General features: G+C 48.2%; 1 protein-coding gene across 1 annotated transcript in view; it reads right to left on the bottom strand.

Annotated features, from left to right (window-relative positions):
* The window catches only part of LOC122371299, a 62,450-nt gene that overhangs the window by 12,470 nt on the left and 35,710 nt on the right, over window positions 1-14,270 (bottom strand). The window contains exons 7-18 of the mRNA XM_043347512.1: window positions 13,974-14,060; window positions 12,805-12,918; window positions 10,757-10,862; window positions 7,949-8,145; window positions 7,546-7,644; window positions 7,256-7,349; window positions 3,928-4,041; window positions 3,587-3,681; window positions 2,980-3,252; window positions 1,186-1,269; window positions 788-906; window positions 180-399 (exon numbers count right to left, since the gene is read on the bottom strand). Coding sequence (XP_043203447.1) covers window positions 180-399; window positions 788-906; window positions 1,186-1,269; window positions 2,980-3,252; window positions 3,587-3,681; window positions 3,928-4,041; window positions 7,256-7,349; window positions 7,546-7,644; window positions 7,949-8,145; window positions 10,757-10,862; window positions 12,805-12,918; window positions 13,974-14,060 — 1,602 coding nt within the window. The remainder of the gene's footprint in view (window positions 1-179; window positions 400-787; window positions 907-1,185; window positions 1,270-2,979; window positions 3,253-3,586; window positions 3,682-3,927; window positions 4,042-7,255; window positions 7,350-7,545; window positions 7,645-7,948; window positions 8,146-10,756; window positions 10,863-12,804; window positions 12,919-13,973; window positions 14,061-14,270) is intronic.

Consider the following 14,270-nt stretch of genomic DNA (forward strand, 5'->3'; position numbering starts at 1 on the left):
GTTTTGGTGAGCGTTTTCATGGGAATCCGTCATTTTTACGAGATAACGGATCGTTTTATATAAAATCAAAGTCATGCAGAGCGCATTAGTGGGCACGGTGCAACTGGTGCGATATCAAGATCTTAAGCATAAAACTGCCGCCTAGCTCTATCATGCCACCACTTCCCCGCTATCCTCACCAACGTGTTGACGTCCACAGCGGCGTTATGTTTCTGAATGAGTGTCTGCACGAGCTCCTTGTAGCCGCGCATGGCAGCCAGGTGCAGAGCCGTCAGGCCGATCTTGGATCGCGAGTTGACGAAGGCCTTGTGCGCCAGGAGGGCGTTACAGACCTCCAGGTGGCCCTGCTCAGCGGCGAGGTGAAGAGCTGCCTTACCGTCGCTGTCGAATACGTCCACTCTGTCGAAAAGGGGAAATTAAATGTCAGAGAAAAGTCGTGTCGGAGACGTTTAGAGTGGTGGGGCGGAAAGCAGAAGAAAGGCGTGGTAATAGCGGAACTGTTCGGAGAGCATTATGAGGAGACGATTCGACTCGACAATCACGGCAATATTGAATATGAGCGAGTTGACAGCACGGCTATAAGGGAGTGATCGTTAAGAACCGTGTTGAGGGATTGAAATTTGAATAAGCAATAACATATAAGCGCCGATGTCACATTAGTTTACAAGGCACTTGCTAAAGAGACTATCGCAATTTATTACCAGACTCTGGGGCCGTCTAACATCAAACGCCCCTGCTGTGCTTACACTTATCGCCAGAGCCAGGGGAAACGTTAGTTCAGCCTCACCGGACGTTGTGCTGGAGCAGGTTTTTGGTGACCTCGAGATGGCCCTGTTGAGAAGCTACCATCAGGCAGGACGCGCCACCGCTATTTTGACGGTTCAACACTACTTGGACGTTCGGTACCTGAAATGATAATACGTTCAGTAATCATGGCATAAGACATCGTTTGGGTGCCCTGTCGGTGTTGTGACAGCTATTTGTGTAACAAAGAGGTCAACTATCCAGATCGAAATTACTAGCCAGTCGTACATATTTAATTCCATGGTTTAGGCTGCATTATGCTGCCAGTCATGGATATTTCTATCGAGAATTCGCCATTTGAATAATTCGGCTTTAAATACTTCTGTTTTCATCAGTGATTATTCACATTGTCCTTGATAATACAGCACATGTCGCCCTTACCTCATCCTTGAGGTGAATCAGCATCTGTTCCAGAATAGCATTATTTCCGTGCCGAGCAACGTAATGAAACGGTGTCTCCTTGGCCTGTAAAAGGGCAGTCGGTCAGTCAGCTGGTTTGGTAGGGCATCAGGGGGCTACGGAATAGCTCATTTTTAGGTACAGCATGTCATTTTTCCTCCATGTGTTACCACATCTGGTCGGTTCCACGACAGCATAAATAGGTATACTTTCCTTACACAACAGCCGTTGCTCAGATAATGGAGAATACGAACTTCCGATCAACATCGTAACGTGATACTTTTTCAGCGTCAAATAAATCATTCTATAATTATTTCATTAAGTGTGGTTGACCACCAACGTAGAAATAAATTTATTTTATTGGCATGCAAACGATAAAATATATGTGAATATTTTGTATGTCGGTGGGTGTAATTTCAGGTGGACTTGTCATGTATGTGCGACATTTCGTTTGTCGTGGATTAGCTCGCATTTACAGGCTTTAAATATGGACGACCTAATTCATGGCAATTGGTTGCCGATTCTTCTCAGCTGCTTACTGATCATTATCCCATTTCAAATAAATGTATTTGGAATGACAAATAATTCAATACCTTCCCCAATCAGAAAAGGAACTTGCTGCTAAGCAATGCACAAATTCAAAATAAAAATAATATATCTGCAATAAACAAAGAAAATGCGCAAATCCCAACACCTTAAAAGATAACATTAATGGCTGTTTTATTTATAACTTAAAACGGAAATTGTCAGTAGCGGCGGAACACCCTCAATTAAGGGGGGGGGGGCACTGCCGACTTTTGGTCCCATTCTTTCCATGCAACGCCCATAGGGATAATGCCAAAATCAAAGGGGGGCACGGTGCCCCGGTGCCCTCCCCGTTCCGCCGCCTATGGAAATTGTTTCTCTTTGGATAAACATAACAATAAGCCAACTGATCGAACGATTGAAGAAAATGCATTTCCTTTTATTTCTAACGCTCATTTGATTGATAATAGGTATGTTACAAATATGTGAACAATTTATCCAAGAGTAACTATCAATGATGATAGAATAACTTCTTTCTTTTCCATCCTGTTCTTGCTTTTTTGTTAATTTACATGCAATGCCGTGAAACTATGCGAAAATCGCTATTTACTCTTGTACAACATTCTCCAGTTAGCCAAGTAGTGCAATGTCTGGCTGCGCCGTTTGCGTGATCAAGTGCTATTGAAGCACTTGCCAATTCCAGAGACGTTGACATTGGCTCGGCGGGCGGTGGCGCCGGTTTGACACTGGTGCCGCTCTGTTTGACACTGGTACCGCCTGGTTTGACACTGGCTGCGCCCACTTTGGAGAGGGCGGTGGGGCGGGGCGCGGCCGGGACCGGTACTTTGGCGGGGGCCCGCTGGCCGGCCATCTGGGCAGCCAACTGAGCGGCCACCGCCGCCGCCGCCTCAGACGTGACCTGACGCTTGACCTGGGCGGCTGTCGCCGTGGACGTGGTGGCCGTCTACCGGCGGGCGGCTCCGGTCAGCTGCGGCTCTACCTACACATGGCCGGTCATGGAACTGGTAAAATGACATCTTCTTGAGGCTGGTTATGATAGCAGAAAATCAGTCACGCACAGTAAGAAACGTCTAAAACTACTGGTGCAAGTTAAATCAATGTAGTACAATTGCCGTTTCTCCTCCCGAGATGCAAAAGACAAAAGAGCTTTTCAAACTCTCCCAACACGCATCTAAGTTTGAACATCCTCATCCACAGCCTCATCCTTCCCACATCTTCTTCCTTCCTCACCTTCGTGGTGAGCAGGTCCAGCGACCCGCCGTTGACGCAGAGCAGTTTGATGATGTCCTTGTCTTCCTGCGGGTAGTGCAGCCGGTCTCGGGTGACCCTGCTGGCGTAGTGGACGGCCGTCTCACCCAGCTCGTTGCGGATGTTCATCAGCCTCTTGAGTCGCGCCGCGCCCTCGGACTCCGAGCTGGACTGCTTGGCGACAAAGTCTCGCAGAAGACTGATCACCTGGTAGTTGCTATTCTGGCAGGCCAGATGCAGCGGGTTCTCGCCGTTCTGATGGTGCAGGTCGGAGAGGGAAGACGGTATTGGCGTGGTATCGATCATGGGCTCGGATTAGACGAGCCACGATAATTCATTTAAGGCTATTGAGGTGAAAGCTGCTCAAAACCTCATGGATTCAATGTCTGAGCTGTAAAGATAGTGACCGAAAGAACGACTAAACTTAACCACTTTGAAAGATGAAATGCTAGAAGTGGAAAGACAAAATGAATGTTCAGCTATTCATCAAAGGAGACTGGTTAGGTTAAAGTCAAATCAGCAACTAATGCCAACCCCAAATAAATCGTAAACGCCTTCTCTTTCTCTCCGTTTCCCTTGGTTATCTCACGTTGGACTGTGCCATGGGGTCGGCTCCGTCCTCCAGCAGCAGCTGACAGGTCTTCAGGTGACCACACTGGGCCGCCACGTGCAGAGGTGTTTGACCTGACGGGTCAGACTCGGTCAACAACGAATGCTTGGTCTATTTGGGGTACTTTGTCTTCAACATGTTTTTGTCATTATATTTTTGCACTACCGTTTATCGATTGTTAAGTATTTCTTCGAAATCAATATTTGAACGTTAAATAATTTCAGTATTGTTTTCTTTTTTAAGAAATGAAAAACGCCTGAATTAGTTATCTCCCGTCCCTTGAAGCTTGACTTTGTCATGACACTGGACGCATTTCGTACCGTTCTCCATGGTGAGCTGAACGCTGGCGCCCGACTTCAGCAGCATCTCGGCACACTTGTCTCCGTCCTGAACTCGGGCGGCAATGTGGAGCGGCGTCTCCCGCAGCGCTCCGCCTGACGAACGGAGACCACATAATGATCAGACAGACGCGTTCCTTCCGTAGGCTCCGGTGGCTCATCAAAGATGATTACATCAGCAGCTAAATGCACACTGCACATAAAACTACAAACGTATAGGGGAAGCGGGGGTAACACCGCCACTGTGGGAAACACCGCCACCCCATCTGGCGGCGAAAGTATGAAATGTGAAGTTTAAAAATCCGTTATTTCCTATTGACCGCACGAAGGTAAGCGTCTTCTGATTTGTGTTCCGGTGTTTCAGTGTAATCGAAGCTCAAAGTGGGCATTTAAAGAAAAATGCACATTCTCTTATAAAAATTCGATGAGTTGGGAGCACTTTTGAATGTCTTTAAGTAGAGACTCATTTTGATTTACTTGATTACATCGAAAAATAACTGATCGGCTTTGTCCAGTAAGATAAGTTTGCTTGAACCGTGTAGTACATTCTTACCGCTGGCGATTTTTGCTTGTGATCACTTATTGGGGAACACCGCCACCCCGTGGCGGTGTTACCCCAATTGAGGTTGCGGTGTTCCCTGTTTGTAGCGTGATAAGTGATGAAACTCCAAAGACACGCTTCATTTATGTTCGTAGTCGGGAATAAGCAGCTTATTTGATTTTTTACTTTATATTTTTCATGCATCCCGACCAAGCACTTGCCAGCTGTATAAAACTGGCAAACAGCTGATGAACCTATACCTATTTAGGTGTCCATTACCGATTATTTGCGAAAATTACCACTTACCGACAGGAAACTCATCGCACACGATCTCTGAACAATTAAAAGCTTTCGTAGGAATGGGTTGGGTTAACATCAACACCGGTGGCGGGGTTACCCACACAATTTGTAGGCAGCAAATATGCAAGGTATTTTTAAAAGTCGTGATACATGAAAACCTTTTAGGAGCATGCAAAATAAGTACCTAAAACACGTGAGAAAATGTTTAATATTGTAACCAAAACAATAACTACCAAGAGACTTCACACATATTCTCTCATTTTGGCGAAAAGCTTAGGGGGGCGGTGTTACCCCCGCTTCCCCTATCCGTCATCAGCCTCATATCCGTTTGTCACTGCACATTTACATTTCATATATGAATGAGATATTATGGAATGTTCCTCCATAAATTTACTGGCTGCTCTTTAGACGGACAGCATCACGACAGGTACTGAAACAAGTAACGTTTCGCATTCCTCACATCAGACCCCACACTCATGTGACAGTGATATGAGTAACACGAAAATCGCAGCGGCCGAGAGCGGCGAACAGCGGCCAGTAGCCCCGCGGGGAGATGTCAAAAAGCGCACCACACGCAATTTTACTGTTCAGATGCACTTTCATTTCGGGCGAGGCTGATTAAATGTGGCCCGCGTCATGGTCTTTCGGTATGAATTCTTGTTCACTGATGAAAATGTCATGGGATTACATCCCGTGACGCAAATAAACCGCGCCCAACATTCCATAAAGACAATCAAATGGAATGAAGACACGCGATTCAACGAATGCTGCTAGCTAATGATAATGATTAAAAAAATGCAAAAAAATATACAGTCTTTCTCCTGTAAAATATTTTGCAAGTTGATTAACCCGCGCCCCAGTGGCGGTCTCAGCTCAGCCAACTTCGCCCTAGTGGGAGGGGGGGGGGGGGGCATATGTTACCACCCACCTCTAACTCAAAAACGAAGAGGGCTAGAAAAACGCGGTAAAAAGAAGTCGATAGCTCTCAATGCGTACGTTTGAAAGTATTTCGGTCATTTTTCATCTTAGAGCAATATTGGGGTCACTGGAGGTCATCAAAGGTCAAAATTTGCCAAATGTCATTATATTTATCAGAAAACATGCATTTATCTCAGGAACTATGATAGCTAGAAAAACGCATGGAAAAGCGATCGATAGCTTTTGAACTCTTCTTTTGATAAGGTCGTTATCAAAATTGACCTAAGGTCAACGGTTTAGCCTCCAGAGGGCAAAAACTCCAAAAATAGCTGTTTTTACGAAATGTGTTTTTCGACAATAACTTTTGAATAAAAAAGACACAACATTTCTATTGCCAGAATCGTGTTCCTCTCGCCAAGACGCGTCAAATGAACTATACTTTGACCTTAAAAGGTCAACTTGAAAATTTGACCTCAGGTCAAGGTCATGACCTGACCGGAAAAGGTCATGTTGTATATCACTCGATGCGTCTCAACGAGACAAACACAATGAGACCAACCAATCCAGAGTTATTGGCAAAAATCTGTTTGTAGCCTCAAATGACCTCGGATGACCTTTCTAGAGGCTATCAGCAAAAACGACACCTTGGTCGTCACGAGTGGTCCAAATCATTGTGATTCTGAAATATTTGGACTGTTCCTATGCGTACACACGGATCTAGAGGCATTTTCATTTTTCTCCATTGACTTATAATGGTAAGGTCTCGCCACTGACCTGACCTTAGGTCACAGATATAAAAATCCGAGACAAACAAATTGTAGGCGCCCATAACATTATGCAATCCACCAGGTTTAAAACCTTTCTGACAAACACTGCAGGCTGGACATGATTGCAAACTTTTTTGAGGCTTGGTCAGGGAACTTGACCTGGTGACCTGACCTGACATGACCTGGGGTCAAAAATTTCACACATTGTCCAAAATTGATGTACCAAAAGCTACCCCAAGCGGCGCGGCGCTACGCGCCGCGGTTTTTTATTTACACGCAAAAAACGCGACAGGGTGGTAACATATGCCCCCCCCCCCCACCTGGGGCGAAGGTTAAAAACGCCATAATGAACTTCCAGAAACCGTATTATCCCTCTAAACTAGCAATCCAATGTTCATATCCTTAGAAATCGAACAACTGAAGTGCTCACGCCTCACGGTGATCGTATATTCAACCCCAAACTTGAGCTCCACGACCCAGAAGTCTCACTCTCCACCACTCGGTCCCAGACCTTTCAGTGTGACCCTTGTGATCTCTGGCTCTCTCAGTGACCTTACCTCTGATTTCCACCTGGACTGCGTGACCCAGCGGCCAGCAGCGTCTATGGCCTCCCAATGTGACCCCTTTGACCCCTCATGTCCTTACCTCTGATCTCCGCCTGGACTGCGTGACCCAGCAGCGTCTATGGCCTCCCAATGTGACCCCTTTGACCTCTGACCGTACCTCTGATCTCCACCTGGACTGCGTGACCCAGCAGCGTCTCTTGCCTCCCAATGTGACCTACCTCTGATCTCCACCTGGGCTCCGTGGCCCAGCAGCGTCTCCACCACGGCGGCCTTCCCCGCCTGCACGGCCAGATGCAGTGCTGTATAGTTGTCCTGCAACAACAGAGACTGTCAGTGCCACAACAAAATTTAAGATTTTATCGGGAATTATCCTGACTTGTGCACGGAAACGTCAACATTTTTCCCCAAGTTGTTCTTGTTGATTTTTTTTTTTAAACGAAGAATGAACTAACGTCTCGCATTTCAGACTTTCCATATATGAAAGCAGGAACACACAACACACACGTACCCTTGTGGCGACGTCGACGCTCTCTCCCTTCTGTATGAGCGCGTTGATGACCCCCGCGTGACCGGTCAGGGCGGCCGTGTGAATGGCGCGAGCACCCGCCTGAAAGAAAACGGTCACAGTGAGACAGAACATGGGTGAATCGTAGGCGGATCAGACAGGCTGAATGATGTCTAAAAAATAAACCGTCTACATTTGTGTTCTTAGGGATTATGCATGAAAGTTCAACGTCAATACATGAGAAAACACTCACAAGCCTTTTTGAATAAACATATTGAAGTGTAATTCAAATAAGTAAGCTGAAAATCTTATAAATTAACGCTCCATCCACGGCACAGGGAATCACCACCATCGGATCACCACAATGCCATGACCATCGATCGCAATATCGCAGCCTGTCACTCGCCTTGTTGGGCATATGCAGCGGCACGCCCTTCCTGAGGAAGGCCATGACGGCCTCCGGGTGGCCGTTGAGGGAGGCGATGTGCATCAGGGTGCTGCCGTCCTTGGTCCTGTCCATGACGGACGCCTTGAACTTGTCGGCCAGGATCTCCACCACCAGGGCGTGGCCGCGCTCGGCGGCAATGTGGAGCGGCGTGCGGTCTGGGGGAGGGACGGGGGTGGTGACTGGTGAGTGTGGGCTGGGGTCGAGGCGGGCAACGGAACTCGCGTAGTTTCACACTCTGGCTACGATAAGTGGAAGAAGTTAAGAATGCCTTTGCTCAGTGCTCACCAACTACTGGGGGGACTGCGTCAAAGAGACTATGCGCCCCAGCCCAATAGCAAAGGGGAAAAGGGTAGGGAGAACGGACAGTCATATCATAATTGAGAATGAGACAATGGTGACGATTGCAACTTGAGATAGAGGCGATTAATATTGAAAATGAAGTGGGTTGTTTTTCACGTTAGTGCGTTGAGCTGTTTCCGCGCTAGCGAGTACTGGCTGTCATGAGCTCATGACACCATGTGACAGGTCACGATGGAAGTGGCTTACAGGCGCTAGTAAAGACGTGCGTTTGTAATGTCACGTGTGCGATTATCCTCCGAAGAATTCCTGACAAAAGGTGACTTCAAAAGGGATCAGTCAACAGCCATGCTAGCGACAAGCATTAAATTGAATGCACGGTTGGTAGTGGTACACACATTGGTAGAGCACGACTAAATCTTACGCTCAAGCAATGACAGATACACGGCTGGAGTCCGGAAGGTAGCTATGCGGCTGCAGCGCGGAAGGTAGCCAGGCTGCAGCGCGGAAGGTAGCCAGGCTGCAGCCCGGATGGTAGCCAGGGCTGCAGCCCGGAAGGTAGCCAGGGCTGCAGCCCGGAAGGTAGCCAGGGCTGCAGCCCGGAAGGTAGCCAGGGGGCTGCAGTCCGGCGTCGTTCGCGTGCAGGGTGGAGATTTGGAGCGCCCGGCAGACGCTGATCCCCCGGCGGTGGATTTTCCGGTCACGGCAGACGTCACACGGCACAGCCGGCGCCGTTCATTGGCCTCACACCGGACATGAATAATGAAGTGCAAACGCTACTAATGGTACTGCAAAGTCAGAAAGATTGCGTTTTGACAGTTAACTCCTTATTCACTGACAGTTAACTGACAGTTAACTAACTATTCACTGACAGTTAACTAATGAAGACAAACGTGCGGCTCAAGCTGTTTTGCAACAGCCTAACATAATGAATTTCACTTTTCAAGTAAGTAATACTCATCGCGCAGATTTCTTCCGAGATGACAAAACGTTGCGGACATTTAGACACGGGTAACCCTAGCAGGTTCTCTTTTGAAAAGTACCCGTAAACTGGGGACAGACGCCTAGCAGTAGCGGCTGCCTGCCCTTCCCGTCCCCGACCATCACTTCCGGTCCTCCCCCCCCCCCTGTCAGGTGTGTTTGCGTCCTCCGGCGCGGCCGATGGCACGGGTCAGTGGCGTGTGACGTCGACAGGCGCGGCGGCACGAGCTGACCCTCTCCCCTATCTCACAGCGCTCACTGCTAACACCCATCGCCGTGGCACATCAAATGACTTTCATGAATAAGTGTATTATGCCCCTAGAGACTTGTATGATAGTACCTACTTATAACAGTTTTAGATTTTTCAGCTCTGAACTTTTGCAAAGCAGCGCCACTGCCTATGTTGATTTTATTTTGTTTTCTTTTTTATTTGAATATTTAATCTGTAATGCATTAGTGAGCTGCTGATTCAATGCTCTAAAAACCTACACGGACATAGTCAGCGGTCAACTGTTGAAGCTCACGCGACACTTTCCCCGCCGGCATACCGATAAAACAGGTCGTCAATGCCCGACCCTGAGCAAAACGTGTCGATGTGCGTGCCCGCGCCCCCGTGGCCCGTTGTCGGCTCATTCATAATTCCTCCCTGGTGCAGGCGCAGGGCCGCACACAGAAATCACAGGTCGTCATCGCACCAGGCAAGCGACTCAAACGGTGCTTTCAGCGTGATGAGTCTGCCCTGGTGCGCCGGTGGAGCGCCGCAGCCAACAGACGGCGTGGCTCGGCGCGGCAGGCGAGTTCGGATTCGGTCGGGGTCGACCGCTCCCGTTTCCAGTGGGAGCATTAGCTACACGTCATATAGGACTGCGCAGTGCGCAGTGAGTAGCCGACCTGCACCCCTGCCCCCTTGTCGGCAGAGTCGGCTAAACACGCCGGGGGCACGAACGCGCATAAAAAGGTTGTTGGTGGTAAAAGACAGCGGTAGCGTAGGCACGGCGCAGGAAGGTGCCGATGTTGGTCGGTCAGAACGTCTCAGCTGTTACCGATTATTTCAATGATAACGAAAAATAAGTTCGACAATCGGCAATGGCATCCAACGGAGGACATTTGATGCTGAAATGTCCTTGATTAACCAGTCGCGATGGTCATAGACAAATACTCACCGAAAGCAAGGCTGCTCTTACGTTACGAGGCCATGTGGTTCATTACCAGCGCTTACTTCCATTTCATTTCCATTACCGCTACCATTATCGGCATCATTTTGGGGCGGGACAATCATCATGAACACTCAGGTTTTGATACGGCGATGAACATGACATCCTTCTTAGTGACCCTCTACGTCGTGCGACCGCAGACCCTCCTGGCAGGCATTGGTTACTACAAGTAACACTCCTCCAGAACCTTGGGCAAGCCCGATTCTTGTGTAGGTATTAGCCACATCGAGGATGTCAGTCCGCTTTTCTGAAGAACCTGCCAACTGATACCTACCCAAATGGTCGGCGATGTTGGGGTTGGCGTGGATGCTGTAGAAGAACTTGACCATGATATCGTCTCCCTCGGCCGCCGCGATGTGAAGAGCAGTCTGGCCGTCTTTCTGTAATATCGAGAGATTCGGTCAGTGACACCGAGCGTGACATGTCGGCTTACTAAGAGGTTACATAACGCACATACGCACTGCATGGATAATGCGACGGTGCTTGCTGGCTAAAATGCCCCACAACGCAACACGAGGTCTATTTCGAAGAACGTCACATGATACCATGTGGCAGACAATGATGCCTCACAATTTCATGGGCGAGTAGATAACAGAGACACCATTTGCAAATATAGGCAATAAGGAGTATACCACAGCTAGCAGTGCAGTGCAAACATGACGTCATTGCATTTTTAAGATGTGCGATGTGGCGTCATATGAGGTCGTCGCTACGGGCTATGGTGTCATATTGCCCTACCTGAGCACTTTATAATGCTTTCATATTCTGGATTCCGCGGCACGAATCGGCTTACCTCATGCGCCCTCCAATGCAAATTTCATCAAAATACAACAGTAACCTTTCCCTGGTGTCTGACATCAAATGACACGTGCTAGATCGGTCAAAGTCTAAATATTTCCTTTTTGGAATATTTAAGGAGAACAGTGCAAAACCCTTTGTGCCAGTTTTCAAGGTTTGTACAGTCAATGGCTGCTATTTACTCGCACTGAGGTTTTGACGACCGCGAAGCAAACCAAGCACGGTATAATATACTGTCCCTCGGTAAAAGTATTGAAACTTTACGCAACAAAAGTTGCCAGATCTTTGAATGGTGGTACTGAACAAATACAGGACGCTTCTACCGTATAAATGATACGGGGGTCAAAACAGAGCCTTTGTAGAAGCACCAGTATCTAATACCTAATAGCTTGATGGGAGATGTGTGCAAGGCGATAATTGTGCATTCTCCAGTCTCGAACTCCGGCTGCCGTGGGGACGGCTGCCTCAGGCACCAGATCGGACAAAACAACACCAACTCTACGCAATGATAATTAACATTTAGCATCCGCTCTACAACTCGCAACATTTGATTCCGCAGGCATGCGCGCGCACTACAACAGTTTAGGATCTTATCACTGCGAGTGAGTGCCGCCCGGGGCGGCGGAGGCGGGCCTCCAATTGAAACCTTCCCGACCCGCACCGATCATAAACCACTGGCCGTGACCAGCGCATCAGCGAGGCACACCGCTCGGCAGTGCTAGGTCAGCACCCTATGCCTCGCTTCCACCTAACCAGCAGCTGGTAGGTACTCGGCACCGGGTGAGACTGAGCCGAGCCCGCAGCGTCGTGCGGTGTTGGGACGGCGGTGCCGGGGTAACAGGGCTAACACGGGGCGCTCAGTAAGTGCCCGCAGTGGGCGACCGATCAGTGGGCCACACGGGGCCGCCGCCGTGAGTTACTGCCTGTCCGCCGTGACCTCTGGAGTTTGACCTGACGCCGCGAGATAGTTTTTATACGACCGTAACCGAGAACGCCGGTCGTAAGTGTAACTACGAACGTGTAAAATCAGTGGAATGAGCTATCAGTGAAATTGCTTCGCCCTCACCAGCTGCCTGTAAGGTTCATCGTGATATATCCATTGAGCTTGCTGAGCATTTACTTCGAACGTCTTATACCCGATGGCGTTTGAATTTCCAAGCCTAGCACGTCTAACTTATAGATCATGAGCAATAAATCTGGCCACATTTTGAACGGTTCCGTTTCAAGGACGACATCGTGAGATCTCAATCATTTTGCTTGAATAATGTCGGCTTACATTCTGGGCAATTAAACCGAAGATATTTTGATTTTAAAAGACCCATAAGCATCACGTCACGAAAGCTAGACTTATCACTGTGTTTTGATACCGTCCTTCAGATAACCGCTTGCTGTTTTCCTATGCAGACTTGAAGTCTCCCTCCTTTTTTGGCCCATGGAAGGTTCGCAACGTTTATTACAACTAAAATTGAAACCAAAACTTGAAATCTTTCTGGAATATGAAGCGTTTCCTCCACAATCACTCACGTTCTGGGCATCCACTTGGACTCCATAGTCGACAAACAGACGCGCCAGGTCAATGTCTCTCCGCCGCACGGCCAGGTGCAGCACCGAGTCCTTGTTGCTCTTCCGCACCTTCACCTGAGGTCAGAGGTCACAGGTCAGAGGTCAAGGGTCAGTGTTCCGTCTCAGGACAGAGGTCACAGGACAGCGACCTCTGGCTAAGACAATATCTGTCCTAATAACCACTGGTCAACTAAAAGATGCATGGTCATCGTGGCTGGGGAAAACTATCCTCGTACGAATGTAGGGCAATCTTCCTATTCTGAATGCCTTGCCTCTTGTTCACATTATTTACAGTACACCGATGGGCCAACAACTGACGCCACGATTTGCGTTGGATCGTGTGATCCATCTCATTGCCTCGCTGCTAAAATAGCACTTCGCATTTGTAAGGCCCTGGCAGCACTGAGACGAACACATAATAGTAGGATTTAGAAACCGCCCCAGTGCCCTATGAACCGAGATTCAGAGGTTGCGGGAGGATAATTAGCAAGAGCAAGGACTTGTATCATGCGCTAATATCGCATGATATGCTAATGATCTTCGCCTTTGCAGCGCCCAAATTTCTTACACAATCCATGACTTGACGGGACATGGTTAATGACAATCTCCGAGACTCTTATAGCTCTCGTAGGTATGCTAATCGTGGTTCATTTCACGTGCAGAGACGGCAGAGGCTGGCGTGGTACGGCCGTTGCTCATTTTGCGAATCGGTGCCACAAATTAGTCTGTCCGTCTGTTCTGGATTCCTCATAACTAAGGCTTGACCTCGGTGTAGGTCGGAGATGCAGAAGTATGTATGAACTGCTGAGGCAGTTGTGACCTAAATAAGTCAGCGTTAGCTGACTACGAAGTCAGTATATGTACATACATTTTGAAATACATTTTTTGATGTGATTTTTTAAAGACATCTAACGTTGGCGACCATTCATTGCAATCACTAAAAACGAAAGGCCAGATAATAAGGGTACCTATCGATGAATTACCGCGACATAGCAACAACTGCACAGTACACAGGCCATCGTCTATCGGTCTTGTACGTCAAATGGCTCGCGGCAGCTCGATGTAATTTCTGTCTACAGATGCTATTGCTGTATAAGTTACTCTCGTGTGCCCTCCTCGTATGCACTCACCTGCAGTTCGGGTTGATAGTTGAGCAGCTCGCGGCAGAGGTGCTGCGAGCCCGCCTCGATGGCCAGAAACAGCGGAATGTTGCCGTCCTGGGAACACAGACCCGTGGTCACAGCTCGGTGATATACGCGAGAGATATCAAGTCAGGAGAAACTCCGGTTGTGTCAACATGTGCTCTTACGCATTATTCAAGTTTGAATACATTTCATGGTCAGCTTACATGTTTAATGGGCTAAACAGCATGAATGAAAACAAAAATCCCGGCAGAAATATCTAAAGCCAACAAGGGAACTGCTTCG

This window comes from Amphibalanus amphitrite, unplaced genomic scaffold (genome assembly GCF_019059575.1).
Source record: "Amphibalanus amphitrite isolate SeventyFive unplaced genomic scaffold, NRLGWU_Aamphi_draft 001229F_arrow, whole genome shotgun sequence".
In the NCBI taxonomy this organism is placed as follows: domain Eukaryota; kingdom Metazoa; phylum Arthropoda; class Thecostraca; order Balanomorpha; family Balanidae; genus Amphibalanus; species Amphibalanus amphitrite.